General features: G+C 38.1%; 1 protein-coding gene across 4 annotated transcripts in view; it reads right to left on the bottom strand.

The window, feature by feature from the left end:
• Window positions 1-27,628, bottom strand: part of CNTN3 (contactin 3) — a 333,748-nt gene that overhangs the window by 77,377 nt on the left and 228,743 nt on the right. For all 4 annotated transcript variants that reach the window (XM_027585016.1, XM_027585017.2, XM_027585018.2 and 1 more), the window contains exons 6-11: window positions 18,851-19,054; window positions 17,121-17,223; window positions 16,435-16,619; window positions 12,677-12,813; window positions 11,610-11,739; window positions 8,781-8,931 (exon numbers count right to left, since the gene is read on the bottom strand). In XM_027585016.1, the coding sequence (XP_027440817.1) occupies window positions 8,781-8,931; window positions 11,610-11,739; window positions 12,677-12,813; window positions 16,435-16,619; window positions 17,121-17,223; window positions 18,851-19,054 (910 nt within the window). The remainder of the gene's footprint in view (window positions 1-8,780; window positions 8,932-11,609; window positions 11,740-12,676; window positions 12,814-16,434; window positions 16,620-17,120; window positions 17,224-18,850; window positions 19,055-27,628) is intronic.

The raw sequence follows: 27,628 nt of genomic DNA on the forward strand, positions 1-27,628 counted from the left end.
TACTCAGGTATCTCAATTTCCCCTTTAATAAAAATGATCTTCCGATATTCACCTCCTTTGAGAGAGATGGTGCTTTACCCGGAAAATAACTCAGGTCAGGCCTTCTCATTTTCCTTATCATATATGAACTTTAGCACAGACACAATTGGAATAAATACCCAGTTCCACCTCTGTCTATGCCATCCACCATTTTGTTCAGATGGTGTTTTCTCTACTCTTTTGCTCCGTTAGATTTTATAGATCTTTCAAAACATAGCTCTAGGGTTGCTTCCTTTGAGATCCCTCTCCTTCTATGGAGCTGCTTTCCCAGTTCCCAAAGCTGAGACAGCATCTCTTTTCTGTACTTCTTACCAGCTTCTGTACACCTCTATTATAGACAAGGTGGCAGTGTCCAGTTTCCTCAGACCAGTACAGTTTGTATGTGTTGTCTTGTAGGTAATTGCTAGCAGTGCCCACTTTCTCTTTCAAAATGTCTCAGTTTATAGAATTAATTATATGGTTCCCTTGATCATATAGTTTATCCCAGTGTAACTGATGGCTAACTTTTCCAAACTCTGAATAGACTATGAGTGTGCTCTTTAAGTGCTCTTGCTGTTTTTATTCATCTGTGCATTCCCAGTGCTGTGGACAGCCCCCACCACTGAATAAAGACAAATTACTGAACTACATAAATACCTTCCCTATAGATAGGGAGCAGGGACGTTGATCTCTATTCAATAATATCTAAGTCCTGAAAGGGGCAACAACACACAAATCAAATAAAATTCTCCTTTGATCTTCTAAGTTCACCAGTTCAAGATTAGTTTGGAGCTAAAGGTACAGGGGTGAAGAATTACCTGAGATCTTAGCTGTTTGCCCAAGGGTAGATTAACTGAAACTTTGCACTGAGCTTCTACATCTCTCAGGTAGTTGTGAGGTCACAGCTGTTTAGACAGGTAGACTGGGAATGAAAGGGAGGATGACAGAATCCAGCTCCTTGGGTGAAAGGGGGCAACAGAAGGCAGAGAAGGAAGCAGCATTTTGAACAGTATGAAACAAACAAAAGACAAAACAAAACAAACAAAAAAACAGACTCTACTGTGATAAGAGAGAGAGGAGCCAAGAAATGTGGGGGAATGCGGAAGGGACGGAGACAGAACTTTGGCAAAGGAATCCTTGTTCTTCATCTAAGAGCTTGAGACAAGAGAAGGGCCATCTAACAGATTCGCTGGTAGTAACAGAGCTCCTGGACACATCTTTACAGAGCAAGACTGTGGTGACTAGGAGTATCAAGGGGTGGAAATGCCAAGTGGTTCTTGCTCTGACAAAATTATTCTGGTTCCTGGCAAAAGTTTCGATTCTGTTTCTCAGTGCTGTCGTGGAACTGCTCAGTGTTTCACGGGAGCCAAAGTGACCTGTTGGGAGCATTTCTTGAGCCTTTCAATTCCTTTATGAAGCTACTCATGAATTCAGGATGAGGTGAATGTAAGAGTGCATGTAAATTTTTGCTTAAGAAATTAAAGTATATTTTATATATAGTGTAATTCACCCTTTTTGGTATGCAGTTCTGTGAGTTTTAATAAGTCAATGTGGTCATGTAGCCACTGTTACGATCAAGATCTAGAACAGCTCCCTCACCCCTAAAAGTTCCCCCAGATCCCTAAACAGTCAACCCCTCCACCCACTCTAGCAACAGTGACTGCTGTTTTCTGTCCCAAAGGCTGTGCTTTTTCAGCGGTCATATAAATGGAATTATACAGAATATAATTCTCACTCCATTTTAAAAGCCAGTTTCTAACTATATGTAAGAAGCATGTTAAGAATTGGTTAATACATTTCAAAAGCATTGTGTGGATTATGGCTATTAATATTTGGAAAAAAATCTTTACTATTTCTTTCTTTAAAAAGCATTTGAATTTCTATAATATTAAATGCTGCCTAGAACAGTTGAAACAATTTTAATGTGTTTAATTAGAAGTAATGGGCCATTCTTTGACTCTCTTTCAAATTGAGGCTATTGCAATAAAATATTTACTATTATAAGTAATAGCATTCAACTGAAAGCCCCATTTTTAAAAATAATTGGTTAATGCATTGTAAGTACCACTAAGCGATAGAGAAAAGCTAAACATTCTTTAAAATATGCCAACTGGCTATTTCTTCTTGAATACCATGCCTGCTTGCATTCTCTACAGTCTTTTCCAATTTTGCTTTGCTTAAAGGAGAAAAAACATCCTATTTCAATTTCAGTCTTTTTTGAAAATATGTGGATTATAAGCAAATGAATGAATGAATAAAAGAACACTAAAACACTGGCAGCTGGTGTACTACCACTGAACACTCAAAGGGGCAGGGCGTTTCTGTTTATTCAGAAAACCTGTTTCTTGCCTGGGGGAAAAAAGCACAATAACTTTTCTCAGTAGTGGATGATACAAATACGAAACAAAACAAAACAAAAAAGCAAACAACAACAACTTTGTCAGTACTGACGCTAGTAATTTCAAAGATCAGAATATTTGCATACCAGGTGACTTAATATTGACCTTTATTTAGGGGCGCCTGAGTGGCTCAGTCCTTAAGCGTCTGCCTTCGGCTCAGGTCATGATCCCAGGGGCCTGGGATCGAGCCCCGCGACGGGCTCCCTGCTCCGCGGGAAGCCTGCTTCTCCCTCTCCCACTCCCCCTGCTTGTGTTCCCTCTCTTGCTGTGTCTCTCTCTGTTAAATAAATAAAAAATCTTAAAAAAAAAAGTTGACCTTTATTTAGTAAATTGATTACTTACAAATTATGACTGTAAGCCATTTATCTAAGACTATAAAAACAGGCTTCCTCTATCCCACAACTTAAGCTTCCATCAGCTTCAGGGATAAGGTGTTGACCCTCTACCATTTAATGCTCCGTACCTTCTAAGACAATTTTATTCAGTGCCATGGTTTCAGCTACCATGTCATGCTCAGAACAACTAAATGTCTATCTGTTGCTCAAGACTTTCTCCTGAGTTCCAGATTCATTTAGTCAACCTTTATATGCTCATATATCTAGTTGGGTTTTCAACAAACACTTCAAACACCAACAATCCCCAACAGCACTTACATATGTGCTTACTCCTGTTTTTTCTGTAATGTTGCTTGTCTCACTGAATAGGTCTACCATGCTCCCTGATGTCTAAGCTAGAAATTTAGAATTCATCCTTGACTCTTACCTTTTCTTCAAATCATTAATCTAATCAACTCCTAGGTCCTGTGGACTTTCCCTTCTCTAATTCCTCAATATTTCTCTCCCTTCTCATTGCCATTTCTTTAGTTCAGGCTATCATACTCTCTTGTTCAGACTGGTGAATTTTTACTAATTGAGGTTCTTGCCTCAAGTCTTTCTGCCACTCCAACCCATGTTCCCCCTTGCCACCATTGTATTTTTTTTAAAGAACATAATCAAAATTAAATTTGATCTTCTAATTCTGCTGCTTTGATTTTACTCTGTTGCTTCTGAGCACCTGAAATAAGGCCCAAGCTTCTTGATTTGGCTTACATGTGATTCCCAGTAAGATTCCTGCTCACCTCTACAGCCCCACTCTGTCTGCATCCGCCTTCACAAGGCACTTTACACTTGAAGTAAACTGAAGCTACTCAAGTTCCTAAGCCACCCTTTGCCCTGTGCCTTTACACATGCTCTGGTGCCTGAAGCATTCTTCTTCAGTAAACTCTAGTCATCTTTCAAGTCTTGCTGTACATATTACATTCTCCAGAAAGCCTGCTCAGATCCCGCATTTGTAGATGGGGCCTTCTTTGGTAATCACTGAACATACTGTAGTTTCCCAGTTGAGTTTTATTGTAACTGCTCTGTGTTGCTTGTCTATATACCCTGAAAAGTACAAACAAGAGGATGAATTTGTCTGATAAAAATTAAATATCTGGTGCCTAGCACAGGGTAGGTACTCAAAATATTTTCCAATGAATGAATGAGCACTTGATTTTGAGACCTCAGGAATCACTATTTGTATTATAAGCTCTTATAATCTATTCAGAACAGCTTTTCTAAGACCTCTGCTGGGAAGTCATTCCTTTATTACCTTAGCTTGAAATGCTCTCTCGACCTCAAAGCAATAACACTGATTTCTTCTAAATGATTCTGTTATTTAGGTGTCTCACTGACTTAGATCCCCATTACTATCACTGACGCATTAATTACAAAGCTGTTATTGCGCGGATATAAAAACTTACAAACCAGGTTGATTATAATTGTTCAAATGCACTGTGTGATTTACATAGTAGACATATTTATTAGTTTATATAATGTTTAGGACACCTTTAATCCTTAGAATTTTTTTCCTAATTTGACTTTAGTTTTTTCCTGATTTAGGCTTTACATAATAAAGTATATGTATGTATTGGCTTAATCAAGTTTATTTGCCATCAGCATTCCCTACACTAGGGTGGAGAAAGCTTTCCTACTTACAAGTTTCTCATTCACTGACGAACCCAAGTTCATATAAAAAACAAACTTAAAAAGCCAGTGTATTTAAAATCGTGCCATAAATACCCTATAAAAATTTTGTCTTCTCTTGTATTTTCAAATGTGTCAATAAATTCATTTGTCCCCCAAATGAGATTTGAATCTGCATGTTTTAAGTTGGAACAGCCAATGACTGAACAACCACAATAAATCTGTCATTTAAGGTGCTTCCCCAATTTGGCTTAAGACTGTAGACCAAGTCAAGAGGGACAGACATGGGGCTTTCGCAGCCAAGTGATGGCTGAGGCCGACTCTGATTTCACATGAACTTGGAGAAGATTCAAAAGTACAATTTGTTCAATAATTGCTTCTAGCAGCCTTTTCCCTGAGCATCAAGGCTCTGGCTCATCAGTGCTTTTGCTGTCCAAATAGATAAAAGCAAAATCCAAACCCCCAGACTTGGTGCTATGTACTGAATGTTTGAGACTCCCCAAAATTCATATGTTAAACCCTAATCCCCAGTGTGATGGTATTAGGAGGTAGGTCATTGGGAGGTGATTAGGTCATGAGCCGAGGTTGGGGGGGGGTGCTCATGAATGGGATTAGTGCCTTTATGAGACCCCTGAGAGCTCTCTTGCTCTCTGTCTGCCATGTGAGGATATAAGAAGATTGCCACCTGAAACCCAAAAGAAGTCCCTTATCAGAATTTGACCAATCTGGCACCCTGATCTCAGACTACCATGCCCAGAGTGTGGGAAATAAATTTAATAAACCACTTGGTTTATGGTACTGTGCTATAAAAGCTCAGACTAAGATACTTGGGAGGGACTGCAACACTATGGACCCTCTTCTTAAACATGTTTCCTCTTTTTAACCCTATTTTTATACATCAAAGTTTCCTTATTCATAGAAGAGATGTTGAAAATATTTAAAACGAAATGGAGGTCACTAGTCCTCAAATGGACAGAAGTAACATTTATGAACATGATACATTGCTAGAGTAAACCATCTTCCTTTTTCTACTTAAAACATAATCCCAATTAAAAAGAAATCATCCCAATTTCTCACTGGATACATACGTGCCACCAAAATAAAAACAACAACAAAAAACCCATATTTCTCAGCCTCCCTTGCATTTAAGTTTGGCCTAGGAATTAATTTCTGCCCTGTAAGGCATCAAAGAAATTATTGTATGGGACTTCTGGAAAGTTCCTAAAAAGGGAAAGAATTTTCTGATTTCTATCTTCCTCCTTCCTGTTACTGGGAGATGACACAGAGAAGTTGAAGCCCAGGGAGCCATCTTGATTCAGGATATGAAGAGAGTGGAGCAGCAAGATAAAAGGGGTCTGGATCCCTGATAACTGTGGATTCCAGGTAGTCCTAACTGCCCACCTTTAGAGAGCGTAGATCAGCTAATGAGCCACCCAACTAAAAAGCAAAAAGCTTCTGTCTTTCTCAGTCACTGTTACTTTCAACATTTTATTTGTAATATATCTTTATTCTTACTCATTGGTATATCTGCAAATTTCAGACATTATGCTAAATGCTCACTATCTAGCAACTATGTAAGGTAGGAATTATGATCTCTTTTATGAGTGAGGAAAGTAAGATTCAAATGTGTTACATAATGGACCTAATGGCACCAAGGTAGTAAGTGGTCAAGTCAGAAATCCCAGATCAGATTCTGGAATTTATACTCCTTTCTCCTGCATTACCCCGTTACTCTATAATGTGGGAGTAAATCCCTCCTTGCATCCCTGTAGCTAAAACTCTTAAATCTTCTTATCCACTTTCAAAATTAAGATTAAAATCCTCTGCCTCCTATAGGCACTACTGTGAGGACAAGTGGGTTTATTCCTGTGTAAAGCACTGAAGTCCTTGGGATTTAACCACTATTTGATTTATGCACACAGTTAAAACTATTTAAAACTTTTTTGAACACAAAAAGCCGTTATATAAGAAGACTTCACTTCCAATACAGCCACAATTAACTAATTTGTGCCACAAGCCTACACTTGTTTCAACTGGTTTACAAAATTAAACCCCAAATCACTAATTAACTTCCTGTTCCAGAAATCTATTCTGTGAGGCTCAGTTCACAACTTTGCCCTGTCATCCTGCTGTGGCTGCCTTTTAATGGAAATGTCTCCCATTAAATACTGGAGGAACTGCAAACTGTGTAGTCATACCAACTCACAAAAATACCTTGGTGCCTAAGTAATATATAAGCAGTTCAACTTGGCTGTCTGCAATATGATTTTGTAATTTTGAAAAAGTAAATCCACACTTCTTGGCCTATGGTTTTATTGTTTGTTTTCCCTCATCTCCAAAAAGAGTAATTTGGACTCCGTGACTGCAAAGGTTAAAAAGACCACCTCTAAAATTCTGGGCTTCCTATAGAAAATGTGGCATTGAAAATGCTTTGTGGTTATGTCTACAGTCAAACAGACAGGGATTAAAATCCTGGCTATGTGACTTCTTATATAATTATATAATCTAAGTTTGTTTTTCTCATTAGTAAAATGGATATCATAATATGATCTATAACACATCAGAGTTCCAAAGATGTTTAAAAGAGATAATGAGTGTAGAGTTGTGTATCAATTTCCTCTTGCTTCTATAATAAATTACTGTTAAGTTTGGTAATTTGGCCTACAATAACACAAATTTATTATTATATAAGTTCTGGAAGTCAGAAGTCCAGTACGGGTATCACTGGACCAAAATCAAGGTATTGTCTGGGCTATGTTCCTTGGGAAGGCTCAGAATTAGTAAATGCTCCTTGAGGTTGTTGGTAGAATTCAGTTCATTGTGGCTATGGGACTAAGGTCTCTCTTTCTTTACTGGCTGTCAACTGAGGGCTGTTCCCATCTTAGAGAGTCGTCCAAAATCCTTTGCTCATGGCTCCCTTCCACCATCTTCAAAGCCAGAAATACCAACTGAAGTCCCACTGAAGTCTGAAATCTCTCCTGTCTCATCCTTGATTATCATACATCTCTGACAAACACTTCTGCCTTCCTCTTCCCCTTATAACTGTTCAGGTGATTACTGTCAATTTACCCAGATAATCCAGGATAATCTCCCTATTTTGAAGTCATCTGCTTAGGAACTTTAATTCCATCTTCAACTTTAATTACTTTTTGTCATGTCTGTCACATAATCATAGGTTTACGGGTTAAGGACGTGGACATCTTTGGGGTCAATAATCTATTTATTGTAAGCTCTGAGCATAATACCTGGCATATAGTTAAATCCTCAATAAATAATAATAGCTAATACTTACCTTTACTCACTGCCAGGTAATGACCTAAGTGCTATATAGATATTTATGTAGTTCATCTAGCTAACAATCCCCATAAATACTAACATCATCATCCACAGGGCGCCTGGGTGGTGCAGTCGGTTAAGCAGCTAGCTCTTGATTTCTGGTCTGGTAGTAATCTCAGGGTCCTGGGATGGAGCCCTGTGTTGGGCTCCATGCTGAGCAGGGAGTCTGCTTGAGGATTCTCTCTCCCTCTCCTGCCGCCCCCCCCCCCCCCCTTGTGCTTGCTCTCTCTCTCTCTCTCTTTAGAATAAATAATCTTTTTAAAATAAGAAAATGAGACATGGAAATAAAGATTTTCATTGAGCAAGTAAAAGGCAGAACAAATTGAACCCAGGCAGTCTGGCTCTACAAGCGGTACCTTTAAGCTAACTCATTCTTCCTCCTCATTTTAAATGTTATAACAATCAGGAAACCAAGAAAGCCTTTGCTTAAACTAATACCAGGAATGCTAAATTATTTCAATATAAGGCAATAGCAATATTAGTATTTATTTGGCATGTGTTCTCATTATATCTTCTCTTCTTTGTCCTAGGATATGGGCTCACCTGGGTCCAGGACTGACATTTCTTTATCATTCTACTTTGAGTCTTAACAGGTGACTGGGGAGGAAAATCCTTGCTAAAATAAGGTAGTCTGTATGGGAAGAATCTAACTGATATACCTAACTCTTTTTAGATTTCAAAAATTGGGGTGCAATCTGCCTTCAGCTCGGGTCATGATCTCAGGATCCTGGGATCGAGCCCTGCATTGGGCTCCCTGCTCAGTGGGGAGTCTGCTTCTCCCTCTCCCTCTACCCCTCTCTCCACTCATGCTCTCTCTCTGTCTCTCTCAAATAAATAAGATCTTAAAAAAATAGATTTCAAAAGTTGCTTACTATCTTCACAAGAGTATTATAGAACCAAAAATACTACTGTCTTCCTTTTTCAACACCTCATATTCTACTCATTTCATATTGAAAACCTACTTTGACATCACCATGGAAAGTAAGAAGAAAGCAAATCACCATTATTTTGGACAACAAAATACCTTTCATTCTCCTGGATGATCATATCTCCTTTCTTCCATGAACAGAGTGGTTTGGGGGAGGCTCTAGGTTTACAATCCAAGCTGACCATGCTGCCCACCTGCACCTGAATCAACTTTTTCATTGGAGTCTTTGAAAAATCTGGAGCAGAAGCTGAAAGGCAAGAAAGAAGAGAGAACGAGAATGTATTATTTATTAAATAAATAATTACTTATTAAATAAATTAGAATTTAATATTTTAAAATTCCTGTAGGTTCCAAGGTTGACTTTATAACCACTTGTTAAGTTTCCCAGCACACAGATATCAGTACTTGATTCAACGGACCACTCACAGGATTTCAGTGCTCAAAAACTAATTCTTACTATTGTGTTTTCTAGGAAGTTCTAAATCTTGGGGCGATTATTTTATATAGGAATTTTTAAAGCTTATTGTGAAGTTTTAAAATAGCTCAATCGTGAGCTTATTAAAATGAAAAACATTTATCATAGAATGTTCTTGAAAGTTAGTTCCATGCAGACAACAACAGAGTCAGTCTCTCCTGTGATCTCCGAGACTCAGCACGTGGCACAGTGTCTGGCACTCAGTAGGTACTCAGTAAACGTTTTTAGAATGAAGGCTGAATACTGAATTATTATTCTCTTGCATAAAAATTATCAAGATCTCTTATAAAATTTTCACATGGTTAGGTTTAACTTCTTAGATGGAGAAATATATAATATGAATTATTATATTAATGTTACAGTTATGACATTAAACACAATAATATGTAGAGAACCTTATATCTGCTAATAATGCACACAATGCTGATCCTGAAACACCTTAACATTCAAGATACATAATAATGTATCATTTGAATGAAAAGATACTTTAATCAGAAAATCACTCTTCCTTTTATTGCAAATGTGGAAAATGTTCACCAAACAGTGCATTTCTCCTAACGTCTAATGCTCCATTTTATGGAAAATTCCAGTGAACACAATTTATTTATTTTTTTGGTAAGTGGAGATCATATAGAGAATTATATTATGTGGTTATATATAAGATGGTGGATAAAGAAGATATGTTACCCAGAGGTTGCTGGCCTTAAAACGTAAAATCTTAAAAGAATATCTTTGACTAAAAAAAAACCCTTTATATTTGAATGAATCATAATATATTTTTTAAACTTTTTAAAAATGATTTTATTTATTTACTTGAGAGGGAGAGAGAGCACAAACAGGCGGAGCAGCTGAGGGAAAAGCAGGTTCCCCACTGAGCAAGGAGCCTGATGCAGGGCTCCATCCCAGGACCCTGGGATCATGACCTGAGCCAAAGGCAGACGCTTAACTGACTGAGCCACCCAGGCACCCTGAATTATATAGATTTTAACATATATTTTTCCCATACGAAAGCCTCATACAACATGTTGTGTAGGAAATCATCCACTTTACCATGAATGAACTACCACTCATAAGGCTAATTTAATACAAGAATACAGCAATGCTTCAACTTAAGACTATGTACAAATTCCACTCTCTTTTTGTTATAATACCCCACCTCTCTGTCATGGATAAAAGTAGCCAGATTTTCAGTTGATGATCCGCCCTTCCCAGACTTTAGGCCTCCTAGTGCAGATGGTATTTTTCTAACCTCCAGGCATCAGGGATGAGAGACCTCCCATTAAACCAGCGTTTCTTAGTGTGGCACCTGACATTTGGGGCTGCATAATTATTTGCTGTGAGAGGCTGTCTTGTGCACTGTAGGATATTTACATTGTAGGATTATTTGTGGGTAGCCTTTCTGGCCTCTACCCACATGATGCCAGTAACACACACTGGCTCCTTTCTTCTCCTATCTGTCCCCAATATTGTGACAACCAAACATGTCTCCCAACATTTCCAAATATTTCTTGGGGGCAAAATCATCCCTGACTGAGGACCACTGAGTTAGATCCATCAGGGCCTTCCAACCTTTGGGTCATATGGATTGGACCAGTCATGGGTAGGTGACCCAAATCAGCTACACAGGGCCAATGACATGCCAGATGGTGATTATTCTATTAGAGTAATTCAGAAAGCTGTGCTCCTTCCATTAGATTGACTATGGTCATAGAAACTGAATGTTGGGGAACACCATGTAGGTTCTGATGATGGTGATGATGCTTGAGCCCTGGATCATGTTCTGCTCAGATCCAAATCTGTATTTTAATTGCATGGAGCAATAAATTTTGTTTCTTCTTTTTCTCTTATGTATGTCGTACTATGCTATGCTCTGACAATTTTGGTTTCTTTTCAGGCATTTGCCACTTTCAAAGTGTTTTTCTGAATAATCGCTCTAAACACGATATAACATTTTCTATCTTTTCATATACTTAAAGTGCAAGAAGAAGAAAACAATTCATAACTTCAAATTGTTGAGCCTTGTTCATTAAAACTTCAGTATGCCCAATGTTGGATGCTTCGAGCAGGGTCACTAAAAACAAAAGCAACTCCTTGCGGATCAGCAAAGTACTGTTTTGAATTCTGTTTACTTTTCTGGCCCAGCAACAGAAAACACCAAATTCACTTAGTCTCTTAAAAGGCATTGCTTAGTTTGTAATATCAGAGTTGGATAAGGATGTTTTAAGTCAACACCGTTTCGTTACTGTTGCTCTCTACTTCAACCTCTGAGGTTTATTCTGGCCACAATTGCTGCTTTTCCTTAGAAATCATTAAAAAACATTCCCTGATGAAAAACCCTGAATGATATTATTACAATACTGTAGATAATATAGGAATATAATAGGGGAAGTACACATTTCTGGTTCTAGAGGATTTAAGAAAAAAATATGACAAGAGAAGCTTAGTCTTACCTACAACCTTAAGTTCGGCACTGGAATAGACGAGACCATGTTTGTTTTCTGCGATGCACTGGAACATGCCAGAATCAGTCACGTTTAGGTTCGATATTGTAAGGGCACCATTTTCTATCTGTATTCTCTCCTAGGTGATAACAAAAATCTCTTGCATATAAATGTATATATCATTTTAAAAGAAAAATGAAAACCACTATTCTTTCAATCATACACAAACCTCCTTCATTTTCTTCAGAGTATTAGGCAATCTGACCTGAAATGGTAACATTTCCTTATTTGAAAATCTGTGACGATTTAACATAACAGCCACACATTAGAAATACTAATAAACACCCTTCAGTCCAAATGTCTAACAGTAAAATAAATAACAAAGCAAGAGGTAAAATACTGTTGGCATTTCATTTTTCCTTATGGTTAAAGTTGCAGACTTTAAAAAACGTATCATGTTTCCATCCCATCAACTGGAAAGGTTTTCACCATTTTTGTAGTCATGCAAATTAAAGACATTATAAATTCTGTGCATTAGAAAAGGTTCTGGAAAATACATTTTTTAAGGGTTTTTAGGTAGTATGACAGGTTATATATAGAAATTTGAAGGAACCTAATTGACTTAGTACATAATTTTTTAAAAGAGCAAAAATTACATGGCTTAAGAAAGAAAGTGATTGAGAAAATAAGTACTCATGTAAGAAGGTACCCATGTAACAATGCATTTAGTCTCCAGAGGCCATACCAAGTTGTCAAACAGGGAAAAAGAAATTATATTCCACATTTGATTAAAGTCAGGTCTTCTCTAATTTCAAAAGCAAATAATAATAATAATAATAATAATAATATCAGTTTTAGACTAAATTCACAAAATCATCTCATGAAATTCATTTGTTGAAAATATTTCCTTCTTGGCAGACTGGGTACTTGATTTTATATTTTTCCTCCTTTTACCACTTTTTAGGTTCAAATGAATGTGCGCAAACTCAATAGTTGACTTTGGCACTAGGTATGAGGAGGGCATTTATTCAACACAAAACGAAGGGAGGAAGGATTAACCAGGCTCATTACCTTACCTCAAGCACAAGGGCTTCTCCGTTTTTCAACCATCGGTAGGAGGGTTTGGGCTTACCACTTGCCCGGCATTCCCAAAAAAGACTGTCCTCCACTGCTATTTCTACATCTTTTATGAGCTGAATCCAATGAGGCTTTGCTGCAAGGAAAAAAAAAAATCAAACCACCCAGCAGATAAAAAATAAATACTTTCTACAAATAGATATAAACACTGTGAGCAATGGATTAATATGAGCATAGTGGCTAAAATTATATTTAATACCCTATTTACTAAGTGGATATGGGAAACATTTCTAGATTTGAGGGTGGATGTTGCAATCTGTCACTTCCTAAGCCAAACTCATTATGCCTTCTCTGTTTTCAAAACGCTGGGCACTGTACTATGTTTGTTTGTTTGTTTGTTTGTTTGTTTTTAAAGAAGGAGAGAGCGGGGATGGGAGGAACAGAAGGAGAGGGAGAAAGAGAGAGAATCTGAGAATCTTAAGCAGGCTTCATACCCAGCACAGAGCCTGACGCCGGGCTTGATCTCATGACTCTGAGATCATGACCTGAGCCGAAATCAAAAGTCAGAGGCTTAAATGACCGAGCCACCCAGGCGCCCCAGCACTGTATTATATAATTCAGATGTGTATTAGTAGCTGGTAATGCAGGTACCCAAAAGAGACTCCTTTCCAAGTGCATTTGTGAGTCATAAGGTCACAACTGATGACAACTTACTACATGAATGACAGCAGCTACTAGTCTTAATTATGCACTAAAAATTAACATCCGTAGAAGGGAAACTTCTATAGCTGAGGAAAAAAAACCATTTCCCTCAAGTTAGAAATAACTTTCAATTAAATACAAACCAATGAGCATCTTATGAACCTCCGTGTGAATTAAAATGAAGGCAGAGAAAGACGGATAAATTGGTTCAATTTGAATCATGATTTTTTATGAAAAAGAAGTAGCTCATGCACCGTTAAATTATGTATGCAAATCAGTGGCATCAAGTGGATTTATCATTTTCTCTTACATTTTAGAAGATATTTGGAAAATTCTTTTTACACATGAAAGCAACATACCACTTAACAACTAACGCCACTCTATATACACAGTATATTCAGCCAAGTCTCAGCTTGCATTTTAGATCCAAAACTGGGAGGTGAGATGTCTTACTGGTTTCACATTGCATTATGCATGTGATGTCTACTGTGGGATTTACATTTGCATCCTCCATATGGAGAAACAGTTTATCTATTTCTATTTAATTGCAACCATGGGAAGATTTGTCTTTCCATTCCTATCTCATAAAATTGCTTTTTTTTTAATAAAGGAAACTGAAATGAAAATACAGCTATTTAGCTTTCAGAGAAAATCTACTGGTCTAAATTTTACCTTAGTATAATTACTATTATTTTTTATTTAAATGATGTGCCCAGTCTGAAGTGTAGTTCAGTCCAAAATCACTTCACTCCACTTATATTAAAGCACATTTTCTTCTTTCATGAAATATCAGCCTTCATGGAATAAGACTGCAAAGAGACTCATACATGAGGCCTTGACTAAGACTCAAGTTTCTAGCAAAAAATTCCACTGGCTTCTTAATACTACTGTTCTTCTTCTCCAAATGGGAGGAAAATTTGCTGGACTGAAGCCAATCCTGAGATTACAACTGCCATGTTAACTGTGATTTCCCCCTTATTCTATCATATGAGATCCAAATATTTTATCAGACTATTTCTTACACGAAATATTAGAACAGATAACCAGAGAACTGCATGGCACTGATGGAATATACTAGTCTTAAGCCAGAAATGTAGAGTAACTTTCATGAAACACCCGATCTCATTAATTTCTGATTTATTTCTTGGGTATATATCATATCACCTACCTAATGGAATAAAACAGTAGTCAGTATAGTGGATGATGTAGGTTGTCTGTTGTGCATCCATTTCCTTTCTTTATTTGTAAAATAACACCCATTTCTCTTTGAACTATCCTTTCTTCCATCACCTCACACTGTCCATAAAATTTAGGGAAACCTGACGATATTCCCTGTTCCAAACAGAGGCTCTTAAGTTGTTTAAGCCAATTCTCCTTGCTAGTGACTGGTTTTGGAACAAACTTGTGGGCAATGAGATTTGAGAAGGGAATTGCAAGATGTTTTGGAGACAGGAAGAATGAACAAGGACTCATGTTCTAGTCGCTGTAGGCAGCCATTTTGTGAGTCTACCAGAGACCACCATGCAGAGAAAGGGAAAAGACAGATAAGGGCAGAACCAAAATCACAGAGAAACTGAGCAGGGGCCTGATTATAAGGTCCTTGAACACCAACTTAGCTTTGAATTTCTCGTCCTATGAGGCATACAGTTGTTTATTATTTAGGCAGGGTTGCTGTTCCACAGAGCTAAAACATTCCTGCTGAAACATTCAGACAGTTGAAATATCTTGTGTTTTCTTGTAATGGTCACTTCTTACCCTGGGTCAAGTAATGGTTTCTCGGAGAGACTCCTTTAGAGCTTTCTCCTATGAGAAAAAGGCATTTGCTTTGGGTGTTTTTAGAGCTTAACAGTCACATGGCTTAAGTGCCCCCCAACCCACCTCTTTATTATCCCACCAGCATGTAGACCTTGACACCTGGGGAACCTCACCTTGGTGCTATGTATTCTAATGCAATCATGTAACGAGAGAGTTAAAAAACACAGAATGACTCATGATATTAAACCCAACCTCCATTTTGTTCCTGACAGATCCTAAAATCTTACAATAGTTGAACAGGTGTCAATCTAATCGTAACTAATACAAATTTTTTGAGGCAGGTCATAAAATGCCCTATAATTTTAATATTTGTCTTTGCAAATGTTTTCCTCCCTAAAACATTTATGTATGCAAACTGTTTCCATTTCCACTTTCTAAAATAAATAGAATGCAATGCGATTTGCCTTTCACAAAAGTGGTCAATTCCCACTCATTTTACAGTGTTTCTAACAATTAAACTGAAAGTTTAACCGAGCATATATCTTTAACTATATTACAGTACATTTTGTAAAGTCATGTAATTATACTTTCTAAATCATGCTTTCTTCAAAAAACCTCGTTTTTTTAATAAAGGTGATTTGAAAACAAATTTTGAAAAGAAAATTTAATTTTTCTATGCCAATAGACTATAAAGGTAGCATTATTATCCTTTCCTTACCTAAACTGAACAGTACATCAAATCTAGTTCATAAAACAATAAAACATAAAAACACCAATCTAGTTCATAAAATCAAACAAATGTGATTATAAATTAAAGGAAGCAAACACAGCAGAGTTACATTACTGGAAGGGAGAGAATTAACACTGAAGAACTCCAGAGCCTAAGTTGATGTGATTTGTCTAATGCAGTAATTACAAGTTCTCTCCCTCAACAGTTTCTTTCTGCTTAGTAAAGATCATTAAGAAAGATACAAAGTCACATTTCCTAGGGGAGAGGACAGACACAAAGGAGATCGCTCCTTGATATGATCAAGTGTACAGAACATTACTTGTAGAAAAAAAGTGAAATATTCATTTTTATATGAATCATTTTAAAACGCAAATAGAATATGTCATGTCTCCAACTCCACTGCAGAACGTTACTGCTTTTTAATTCCTCCTAAATATTCATCCTCATTTAACAAAACGCAGAACAGAACAAGTTGCACACTGGCATTCTGCCGTCATTTCCCACCGCCCAACAACATTTTATTGAGAGAGCAAAAGCTAAAAATCCAATTTGCCCAAAGGAGATGCTCACCATAGTAAGTGAGACGCCCTCTGGCGACATTTCTTCCTCGGGAATTCTCAGCAATGCATTCATAGGAACCCGTATCTTCCTGTTGGAAGTTGGGGATTTCAAGCACACCATTGAACTTCCTCAGTTTAATTTTACTGGAAAAGGGCAGTCCATCACTTCTCCTCCAATTAATCTGAGGTACAGGACTAAGAAGAAAATTGTCAAGTTATTCCTATTTTAAACAGATGCCTGGATGCATTTTAGGCTTGACAAAATAAACCTTTTGTTAGGATAGAGCAAAAAGGCACCAGGTATCAAATGCAGAACATTTCCAGTTGTCAATTACATAAAACTGATACAAGGATTTACCTAACTTGATATTTTAATAAAATAAGTTGTGCATTTTCTTGAGTTAATTCATGATTTAGAAAAAAAAAAGTTGAACACAGAATACAACAAATGAGCAAGCAAAAGAAATAACACCAACCTAGTTCATAAAATTAGGCAGGTACAGTCATTTTCTGCAAACTGTCTTTAAAGTTTCAACCCAAATTATATATGTGCATTTTGCTTATATTTTATTTTTCCTTTGCTTCTAAGTGAAAGAAAATTTTAGAAAATAAGGAAAAGAAGAGTCTGTCAAAAACTATCTTGATCTTTTACAGCAAACTATTTCAGCACATTGGAGTAAATGTTATAAAACTTACTTTCCAAGAGCAAAACATTCCAATTTCACAGTTGCACCTTTAGCTGCTGGAAGAGTTTCTGGAAACTGCACTTCTATTTTTGGTTCATATTCACCCATCACACCTGTAAATCCACAATACAAGGTTAATAGTTTCAACGTTTCCTTTGGAATGGTCCCATTTTTCTTACATAAAACTTTCTTTCACTCCATTTTGAACTAGTTGCCCTAATGATTTAAATTACTCACTAGCCATCCCTTAGGTACTTTTCAAAGCAGAGATAACTGGGCCAAACATGCAACATTACTAAGCATCAGGGACCTTGGATTCCATGATTCATAAATTACCAAGAAAACCATTACGCCCTTTACATTGTGTAAAATGGGAGACCTTTTCATTCTGCATTTAATCTGGACATTTCTAGTCAAACTGAAATATACAATGTATTATGACTTCCTGAAATATCCTAAAGAGCAAAAATTATGGGAGGGAATTTACTTAATGGTACCCTGGTAGCAGAGAAACCAATCTTAAACTTATTAAATGGCACCCTGGAGACAAGAAACAGTAACTTAATAAATGAGAAAGATCAAATTCAGTTATAACTGACTGGAGAGAAATGCTTAGATCCTATGTGGTCATGGCATTGTGCTGTATCAGATATGGTTTTGTGTAAGGGGGGCAGTTCTACAGGCTTACAAATCTGCTTCCTCTGAAGCTCATGTGCATTGCATTGAAATAGCAATGAAGGGGTTGAGCAAACATTCTTTTTTCTTTGTAGCTTTACTGAAGTATGATTAGCAAATAAAGATTACATATATTTAGACTGTACAACCTGTTTTTTTTTTTACTGTGTACAAGGTGATGATTTAATGTATGTATACATTGTTAAATGATTATGTCAATCAAGTTAACACATCTAGCACCACACATAGATACCATTTTAATTTCTAAATATTCTCTGGTAAGAACATGTCAGATGTACTCTCTTAGCAAATTTCAAGTATCAATACAGTATTATTAATTATAATCACTATGCTGTTGGGGATGGGGGAAATGGGGAGGGATGGTCAAAGAGTACAACCTTCCAGTTATAAAATGAGTAAGCTTTGGGAATCTAGTGTACAGTTATTTATTTATTTAATTTTTTTCCCATTTTTAAAAATTTAAATTCAATTAATTAACATATAATCTATTATTGGTTTCTTAGGTAGAGGTCAGTGAATTGTCAGTTTTACATAATACCCAGGGCTCATTACATCACGGGGCCTCCTTAATGTCTATCACCCAGTTACCCCATCCCCCCACCTCCCTCCCTCTAGTGTACATTTAAAAAAAATTTTAAGAGATGCTTTATATCCTGTAACAGGATGACCGCAGCTTGAAGAACCTCAACGTGGCTGAAATCAGGAAAGGTGACTTCATGACAATGCAACCTGAGCCCCAGGCTCGAGAACCTCATGCTTGGTTCAATGGTCTCCTATCAACATCTTGAAATACTTAGTAATTTCTGAAAAATGGATCCGCCATTTGTATTTTGCACTCATCTTGAAAACTATAAAGCTGGTCCTGGGAAGGATTAGGTACAAGGACCTATGGTTAATGAAATAATCCTCATCATTGTACTCAAATATTTTTGTTCCCCAAAAAATGAAATAATTCTTCGTGATATACTTTTCACTTTAACCCATTTGTTTTTGCTAGTATTCACAACATTTACATTTAGAGTTGCACCTTGAAAGATGTCCTACCATCAGAACGTAGCACCAGAGGAGTTGGGGAGCCCAGCACCCTAGCGTTCGTCACTGTACTTGTCACCACACATGTGTAATTACCCACATCGGACGGCTCAACCTTGGCTATATAGAGGTGGCCTGTCTCTTGAGAGACAAATCTCCGACTGTCTTCTTCAACAAATGATGGATATTCATTGAAGATCCAAGCATATGACAGTTCTAATAAAATTTGGGAAAAAAAGAAATTCCATCATTAAGGAAAGTTTTCCATATTATACTAAAAAATACACAAAACCGCCTTTACCACAAAGTACTGCTCAGTGCTTTTATTGCAGGTCATGAAGAGAAAGAGTTCCGTGAATTGATTCTGCGGTCATTCTGCATTATGGTGGAGGACACTGCTGATTAGCATTCTCGTGGGAGCAATAGTTATTACCATCATCATTATCACTACTCCAGACACCTCCTGACAAGTCTCTCTGGCTTCATCTTTCTCCCTTTTAATTTGTATCTCCACACCACACATTCTGTGATCTTTCAAATTTACCAATCTCATCATGTCAATTTCTGATATAACAGTTTTCTGCAATTTCTTGGGGATAATGCAAAATTTCTTAACCTGAATGGGAGACTCTGCAGGGTTAAGGCCCTGCTTATTTGGCCTCAGCACCTGGGTGTCTTTGCACTTGCTGCTCTAGAAGCCTGCAGTGTCCTTCTTCTCTGTCCACTCTTCTGCCTTCCTCCCCCCTTTCAACACTAAACCCCATTTTGCCACAATAACTTCCAGATGGTTTTCAAAGCGTGGTTCCAAATATAAGGAACCGCCTCCTCAGAGAATTCTTCCTTCATCCTTGTCCTTAGGGTAGATTCTCCTATCTAGAGCAACTCTACACTCACATCAGTTAAAGCACTTACTGCTTGTATGTAATGGTCTGTTTAGTTTTCTGTCCTCCCACCACTTGGTAAACACTGATGTCAACTTTTATCCTGACTACCCTCCCCCACCGATTAGCAAAATGAAATATCCAAAGACACTTAATAGTCCTCAATAAACATTTATTGAGTTAATTAAGGATACAACTATGCTACCATCTTCTATGTAAAGTCCAATATGAGTTTTCTTGACTCTCAGGGTCAAGGTAAACCAACTTTCTCCAAAGGAACTAATGTTCTTCTACTCTGTGATAATGAGGGTAAATAATACGATCCTGCATTGTTCTAGATGCCTGCATTTTTCAGAGGCAAGTTGTTATTTAAGCACAGTTACCATGGTTGGCTCATTTGATTCCTTCTTTTCCATGGTCCTATTGTCTTTGACAATTTCATCAGCCTTACTATATTGGTTCATTACCGTAATAATTTTCAAAAGAATTTTTGGAAAATGTATGTAATGAAAATAAATTCGGCAAGTAACAAATTCAAAATATATTGAAGGCATAATTCCAGGGGTGAAGGGCCTTTTCTTTTGGTAAAGGGGGATGGTAAGTCAGTACACAAAGAACACTGAGACAATGTAAAAGGGCTGAGTGAGAGTTACTCTGGATTTCAGAGGAAGGAGAGGTGACATTGTCTCATGACTAAAGAATGGGTCTTAAAGGACAGAAGAACATTCTGAGAGGCAGGGATGATAAAAGCACTCCAGATGAAGTGAGGAGCATGTGAAAAGCAAGCAGGGGAGAGAACACGGTAAGTACCTGTTGGCAAGGAGACAGGACTGACTCCCTTCTGCCTTCAATGCAAATGGGAATGTTTGATGATTCCAAAGGTTAGCAATTCAATGGCAAACTGTGCGCACGTTTAGAGACAGGATTTTTAACCTTGAACTGCTCTCCACATCATTCTATCCTATCAGTAGAGTGTCTCATGACATTTCAATCAGTCATCTGATAGGTTGTGAAATCTAAAGTTGTTTGTTGGACTGTATGAAAACAAAACAAAACAAAAAATGTGTCTCAAACGTCCACTCCACAGTTGGCCTCATGCCTACCCCAATGGTGCTTTTCTCTTATAATAGAACTAAATAAACCACAGAGTTAAAGAATGCTGGTCAGGGAAGCTGAGTTCTACAATTGTTGAAACTGACAGCTGTGGAAGCCTGAGCTCCTTAGGCTCTTCTGCTGCACTAAGCATCCAATCCCACGCCAACATCTCCTAATCCCCGTAACCTCACCTTGCTTTAAAGAGGGCAAAGCCATCTCAATATGCTTTTCAAAGTGTTCTATCCATGAAGTTAATATGATTGCCCCTTTCCCTTTCATTTTTTATTTAAAAATGTCCCTTTTTTCCAGTGAGTGTAAAACTTCCACTGCTCCCCAACATATATGTTATAGACCTCCGCTGGTGTTAAGAACAAGAAGTCAACCTTATTAAACCAGTTTATACTAAAATGAGAATGGCTGGTGGAAAGAACTCAGATTCAGAGTCAGAAAACCTAAAATCGAATAAATTCATGTAAGAAATACTATATAGCAAGGAGAATGCATGATCAATAAGTACATGCAACACTTTGGGACAAATATTACATATGTAATTTAGACTGAAATGTGATAAGGCTCCACTTGTAGTATTTTTTCTAATCTCAAATTAATACTGTTAAGATTTAAATATTGTACTATCATGATATTGTCATACAGATATTGTGGTGGCTTTGCCTATATGACCCTAGTAATGAAGGACTGTTAGAAGAGCAGAAAGTCAAAATTATCATCATTTTAAGGCTGCTCCCAAAATGAGCATGGAGAAGTGAATACGGATGAATTGAAGGGTGGGTTGTGGTAGACAAGGAAGTGTCCCATTTGGTCTCACTTCAGGAGAACTTAATGCCTAGAACACAGTTACTGGTAGCTTCCAAACCTGCTAGCCCATGAGTGCTGCGGCTGCACTTTCCTGGGGTTGCTTCTAGCTAATGGATGAAGCCCACTGGGGTGTTCATGCCGGCCCACTCCCCCTGGTGCAGGATTTCCCTCACGGGCAACTCTGGTTGGAGACACCCCATCAGATAACGCCTATTCTCAGAACTTCCTGGTGGTCTGGCGTTCTTCCTATCAAAGTTTTCCTCTCCTCTCTTTGCTCACAAGATATCAGACTTGAATCTCAGACTGAGGTTCCCTCTACCAATTTCTGCTCCCTCCCCATTTATCTTTCACAGGCACTTTCTCCAGGAATTTTTTTTTTTTTTTTTTTAGTAACAAGTCTGATCCTCTAATCCCATCTTGGGGTCCGCTTCTCAGAAGACTTGAACTGACACAGTGTTGCTGAAACTGAGTAACAGACTCTCCTCTGTATCAGAAATGGGCCCTTCCCTTAGACCTGGAAGAAATACCTCTTTTACTGACCTCCTTTTCAGTAACTTTGTAATCCCCTCACCTCACCCTCAGGTTCTTCAAAGTTACAAACTCATTCCTAATTGATTCTTAGTACCTACCCTCCAGACAAGCCCAGACAAATCAGCATCGGGGAGGAAAACTGTGTAAGCCCATCCTGAGACCTCCACCAAACAAAGAAACAATAGAACCTTCATCCCCCCTGGGCTATATTACTGAGCAGAAGCCCTAAAACTATCATTCATAATTTGAGAATCCAGTGGAGAAAAGCTGCTGTTTGTAGGAATTAGTACTCCTGCATTCTTCTTTGAGAATCTGTATAATCAGGCAGATTTGGGGGTCTATCGTGGAATGACATACAGGTACCCCTTGAATTACAAAGTGCTTATATTTATGAACCATCGCCCAAAGCGTATTGCAGATGTGATCTTCACACAATCATGTGGACTGTATACTCCCTGTATATTAGATGGTGTAGAAAGACATCTTAAAGAGTTTTCAACAGCACTCCCTCTCTCTTCACATCCTAATAGCATGGTGTGTATACTTTTGAATTGAAAGTGCAGTAACATGGCCTAACATTGGAATACAGTGTAACCAGAATACCATCAATGGTCTTTCTCCACTATTTCTTCCAAATAGTATATCCTCACAAATACAAGAGAAAAAAAGATCTTTGATGAACAGCACAAAACTTTTAACTCTAATGTTTTGAGCTGGGGTAAACAGGAAAAACAGGAAAGAGGGAGGAAGAGCCACCTTAGGGAAGGAAGAAGTTGTACTGTAAATCGATTCTGAGACTCAGGTAGGTAACCTAGAAGGAAATGCCCAATGGGTGGGTGAGATCTTTAAATACAAGCTTAGGAGAGAGGTTGGGCCTAATAATGGCACGGCAGGCAGAATCATGACCCCCAGAATATGTCAACACCCTGATCTCTGAAATCTTGAATATGTTACCTGACATGGCAAGAGGGTCTTCGCAGATGCGATTAAATTAAGGATACTGAGATGGGAAGATTATCTTGGATTATCAGGGGTGGGGGGAAGGTCATCATTAGAGTCCTTGTAAGAGGGAAGCAGGAGCATCAGGGAAGAGGAACGAGGACTGCAGAGGAAGGGGTGTCAGCCAGAGAGTGCTATTTGAAGATGCTATGGTCTTGGTCTGAAGTTGGAAGAAGAGGCATGAGTCAAGGAAAACAGGTGGTTTCTAGAAGCTGGAAAAGGCAAGGCAATGGATTCTCCTCTGGAGCCTTCAGAGCCTTCAGCAGCCCTGTCAACATCTGACACCTTGATTTTAGGTCAGGGACACCTGTATTGGACTTCTGACTTACAGAATTGTAAAATAATAAATCCATGGTGTTTTAAGCCACTACGTTTGTGGTAATTTGCCATACCAGCAAGAGGAAACCAGTAGAAATAGTAATAGTAGTAGATAACAATCAGATGTCGTTATTAAGTCCAAGTGCAGTGCTAAGTGGTAGAGATAAAATTTGCAGAGAAAAACAAATGACCAGAGACCAAAAAATGGAGAAAGCCTGCACTTAGAAGGCCTAAGAAAGAATCATATTTTATACAAAATGATTATAAGACCAATACAGTGGCAGGGGGTGGGGTATTCCAAAAGAGATGACAAATCACAGCAACCCCAAAGCAAATGAATTAGTGTTTTACTGTTTTATACAAAGATTCAGATCCTTGGGATGCATGGGTGGCTCAGTCCGTTAAGCTTCTGATTCTTGGTTTCAGCTCAGGTCATGATCTCAGGGTCGTGAGATTGAGCCCTGCCTTGGGCTCCACGCGGGGCATGGAGTTGGCTTGAGATTCTCTCTCTCCCTTCCCCCTCCCCCCGCTAAAAAACAAAACAAAACAAAAAACACACAAAGATTCAGACCCTTAACAAATTATGGAAAGAAATCAAATCTGTATTTAATATGGTACATACAGTCATGACAGTTACAACAGAAATTTGTAGCACCTACCTACCCTTCTTTACAGACTTTCTTATTGAGATGGAATGAGACATAACTTTTATGTCTTAGAAGATCTGCACTATTTCATTTATTGCCTGCATGACCATGTTAAAATATATGGCATCGCTCTGACTGAAAACATTAGAGAATTATGTGATTTATTGCATTCTGAATAAAGTAAAAAAATACCTGCTGTAATACTGAGTTTACTTACCATAAAAATCTGCATTTGCAAGAAACATTAATTGTATACTGCAAAGTAAAATATACATCAAATCAGCATTCTTTGGAGATTTTTCAACATCATTTTATGTATGATGATAAATACAAAGCTATCATAAAAATGATAATTTTATATACTCAAATGAACTAGACTTTACAAAACCTTTCATAACCTGTGGTGTAAATCACAAACACATTATGCCAAAACAGCTTGGCCACTGGGCTTTCTATTAATAACTCTACATTAATATTAGGTATGTGAAATACTTTTTATTAGAGAGCAAAGAGGCTTTACCAATCAGAGCCATAAATTAAGATAATGAAGTGCTGAAATTGCTTTCTGAAAAAGTAATATGTGACGAATGACATCGCTCCTCCGGCCACATTTTTTCCCAGGTCACGTTAAGTACAAGGCCAGTCAATTTCACAGGAAATATGTCACTCTAGTGTTTACCTGTAGACACATTAATACACATACTACTGACATTTAAGGGTTCATTCCTAGTTTCATTATGAAATTCTATTATGAGGGAGATGTAATCCTTTATATAGGCATTTTCTAGAAAAGTTGTCAAAACTGCAGTTGAACAAAATCGTAGAAGTAACTTTGGCTATTTTCTCTGGTGCCAACTGGGAAGTTTGACCTACCTTAAAAAGAAGGCATATTAAAAGGTCATGGGAACTTGCTGGATGTCATTCAAGATTTGTATCACTGATTCAGACAACTGGGAAGGAAATTTGGCTACGGAGCTTAGAGTCAACACCCACTGATGGAGGATCTGAGACAGTACATATTCAAAATTCTAGAGCCATGTAGAAAACCGAAGATAATTTAAGGTTCAAAGAACAAAAGGTCAATGGTTAGGATTGAAAAGTCTGTACCCTCAAAGCCGAAGGCATCTATGGACCTTTCCAACATTTCTGCGTGCTATCTTTCAAAAGCTGTTTTGTAAGTTGTTGCGTTGAGGGCAACATTACATATGTTGCAGTTTCCTTGGTTAGCCTATAAATGTCTGCCTAATCTATTTTTATTTAGAGTACTAACAAGTGTGACTTTTGAGGGGAGGAAAAAAAAAACCCAACCTAAAAATGACACTCCTTCATCCTTTTATACTTCCCGGCTGATTCTAGGTCAGGAGCCGGCAAAGTACAGCGAGGGGGTCAAGTTACAAAGCTGCCCGCTTTGTAAACTAAATATTGTGGAACATACTCACACCTATCCAGTTGTTATTGTCCATGGCTGCTTTTATGCTACAAAAGCAGAGCTGAGGAGCCGCAACAGAGACTATATGACCCATAAAGGCTAAAATATTTATCTGACTAAACTTGTAAGGGAAAGTTTGATGACTCATGTTCTAGGTTAGTATTAGCCCTGGACCAAGTTATGAGTTTGGTGATCTTTACCTGCCTTACTTTACTTTTACACCTCTCTTCCTTACAAGGCTGTCATACTGTCCTAACCACCACATGAAGCTTCACAGAGCTTAGGTTAGTCCCCTAAATCTTCTGTACTCCTCTCTCTTGCTTTAGTCCTGCCACCTTTTGGGAGCACATATGAGACATTTCCATTGCATAACAGAAGCTCCCAAGAGATAATGCAGTCTCCTGATGTGTTCTGTGACCACCATTTTTGGTTCTATCATTTTCTTTCAGAAAGAGGAATATTTTCAGTGGGTACCTGCATCTTTGATCACATCGTGACTCCACAAGACTCTGTCTTCATTTTTAAAGAAAATTTATTTATTTATTTATTTATTTATTTATTTATTTATTTATTTATTTAAGAGAGAAAGAGAGAGAGAGACCATGAGCAGGGGGAAGGGTGGAGAGAGAGAGAATCTTGAGCAGACTCCCCGCTGAGCGCAGAACCCGACGGATGCAGGGATTGATCCCAGGACCCTGAGATCGCAACCTGAGCCAAAACCAAGATTTGGAAGCCTACTCGACTGAGCGACCCAGGTGCCCTTGTCTTCAGTTTTAATGACAGTGAAGCTCTTCTAACAAATACCTTCATCTCTTTCCTGGTACTGTGGCTGCTGAAACTGATGTGGTACCAAAGTGAAGTAGCCCTCTAGAGGCCATTCTTTATTTTTGCTTGGATACATACACTCTTTTTTCTCATGAAGAACTTTTTAAATTTTTCCCAAAGAACCAACACTCTCCCATTCTTTTTTTTTTTTTAAGATTTTATTTATTTATTTATTTGACAGCGAGAGAGCAAGAGATCACAAGTAGGCAGGCAGAGGGAGAAGCAGGCTCTCCGCTGAGTAGGGAGGCCCTACTCGAGGCCCTGGCTCGATCCCAGGGCCCTGAGATCATGACCTGAGCCGAAGGCAGACGCTTAACGACTGAGCCACCCAGGCGCCCCCAACACTCTCCCATTCTTAATTCAAGTTGTTTCAGTGGACTGACCCCACCCTCATCTCCTTGTTCCAAGGAGATCTCAAGATGAGGACGTGCAAGTGGGGGCCAACTTCAATGACACTCAAACTCTGAGGTCCGGCAATGACTCAGGGTAACTGAGAAGGGAAAGGAGCAAAATCATCGGCAAGACATTTACTGACCTACTTCCTCTGGCCAGGGTATTAAGAAAGCATGACATTGTTAAAGAAAGTAGTTTAAATTTTCCCAAGAGAAAATGAGACCTAATCAGGATGGGCCAGTTACTGTGATGTTTTCTGAAGACAGGGCAATTCTGTCTTGTCACAGACCCAACCTGCAGTTACTGCGACCCCTTGGTTGTATGCGGACTTATTGCTATAGTGATGAAACTCAGGCAGAAACCCCCAAAATGATAAGAGTCAGATCTTAAGGTAAGAGAGGCTTGGGGAACATAATGAATTTCTTTTCTGCTTCCTTGTTTTTATTATAAAAATATGCTTTTCAAAGGAGTTCGAGGCTCTGAAAATGTTAGAAAGCAATTTTAAGATAGCTCAAAACCCAAATGCTGCGGATGACTACAAGTTTCATTGCCAAGACCTGCTTGTGCAGCTAAAAGAAAGTGCTTTGTAATAGCACATTTTGCACAATGCCACGCTTGATGCCATGTGTATGTTGGTGGGCAGATCTTAACTATATGCCAAATCCCTCTTGCCAGGTTTGCACTTTCCTCATCACTTATACTGAATAATGGACATTTTTTATGACTTCAGTGACAGTAAATAACATTTTCCTTTTAAAGTGCAGTCTAGGAGAAGCTAAAGAATCCTATAGCTCATGGGAGTGCTAATTGGAGCCAATTATAATTTGATTGACCGGCCTCACTATTAAAATGATAT

The sequence above is a fragment of the Zalophus californianus genome, chromosome 1 (genome assembly GCF_009762305.2).
Source record: "Zalophus californianus isolate mZalCal1 chromosome 1, mZalCal1.pri.v2, whole genome shotgun sequence".
Taxonomy (NCBI): domain Eukaryota; kingdom Metazoa; phylum Chordata; class Mammalia; order Carnivora; family Otariidae; genus Zalophus; species Zalophus californianus.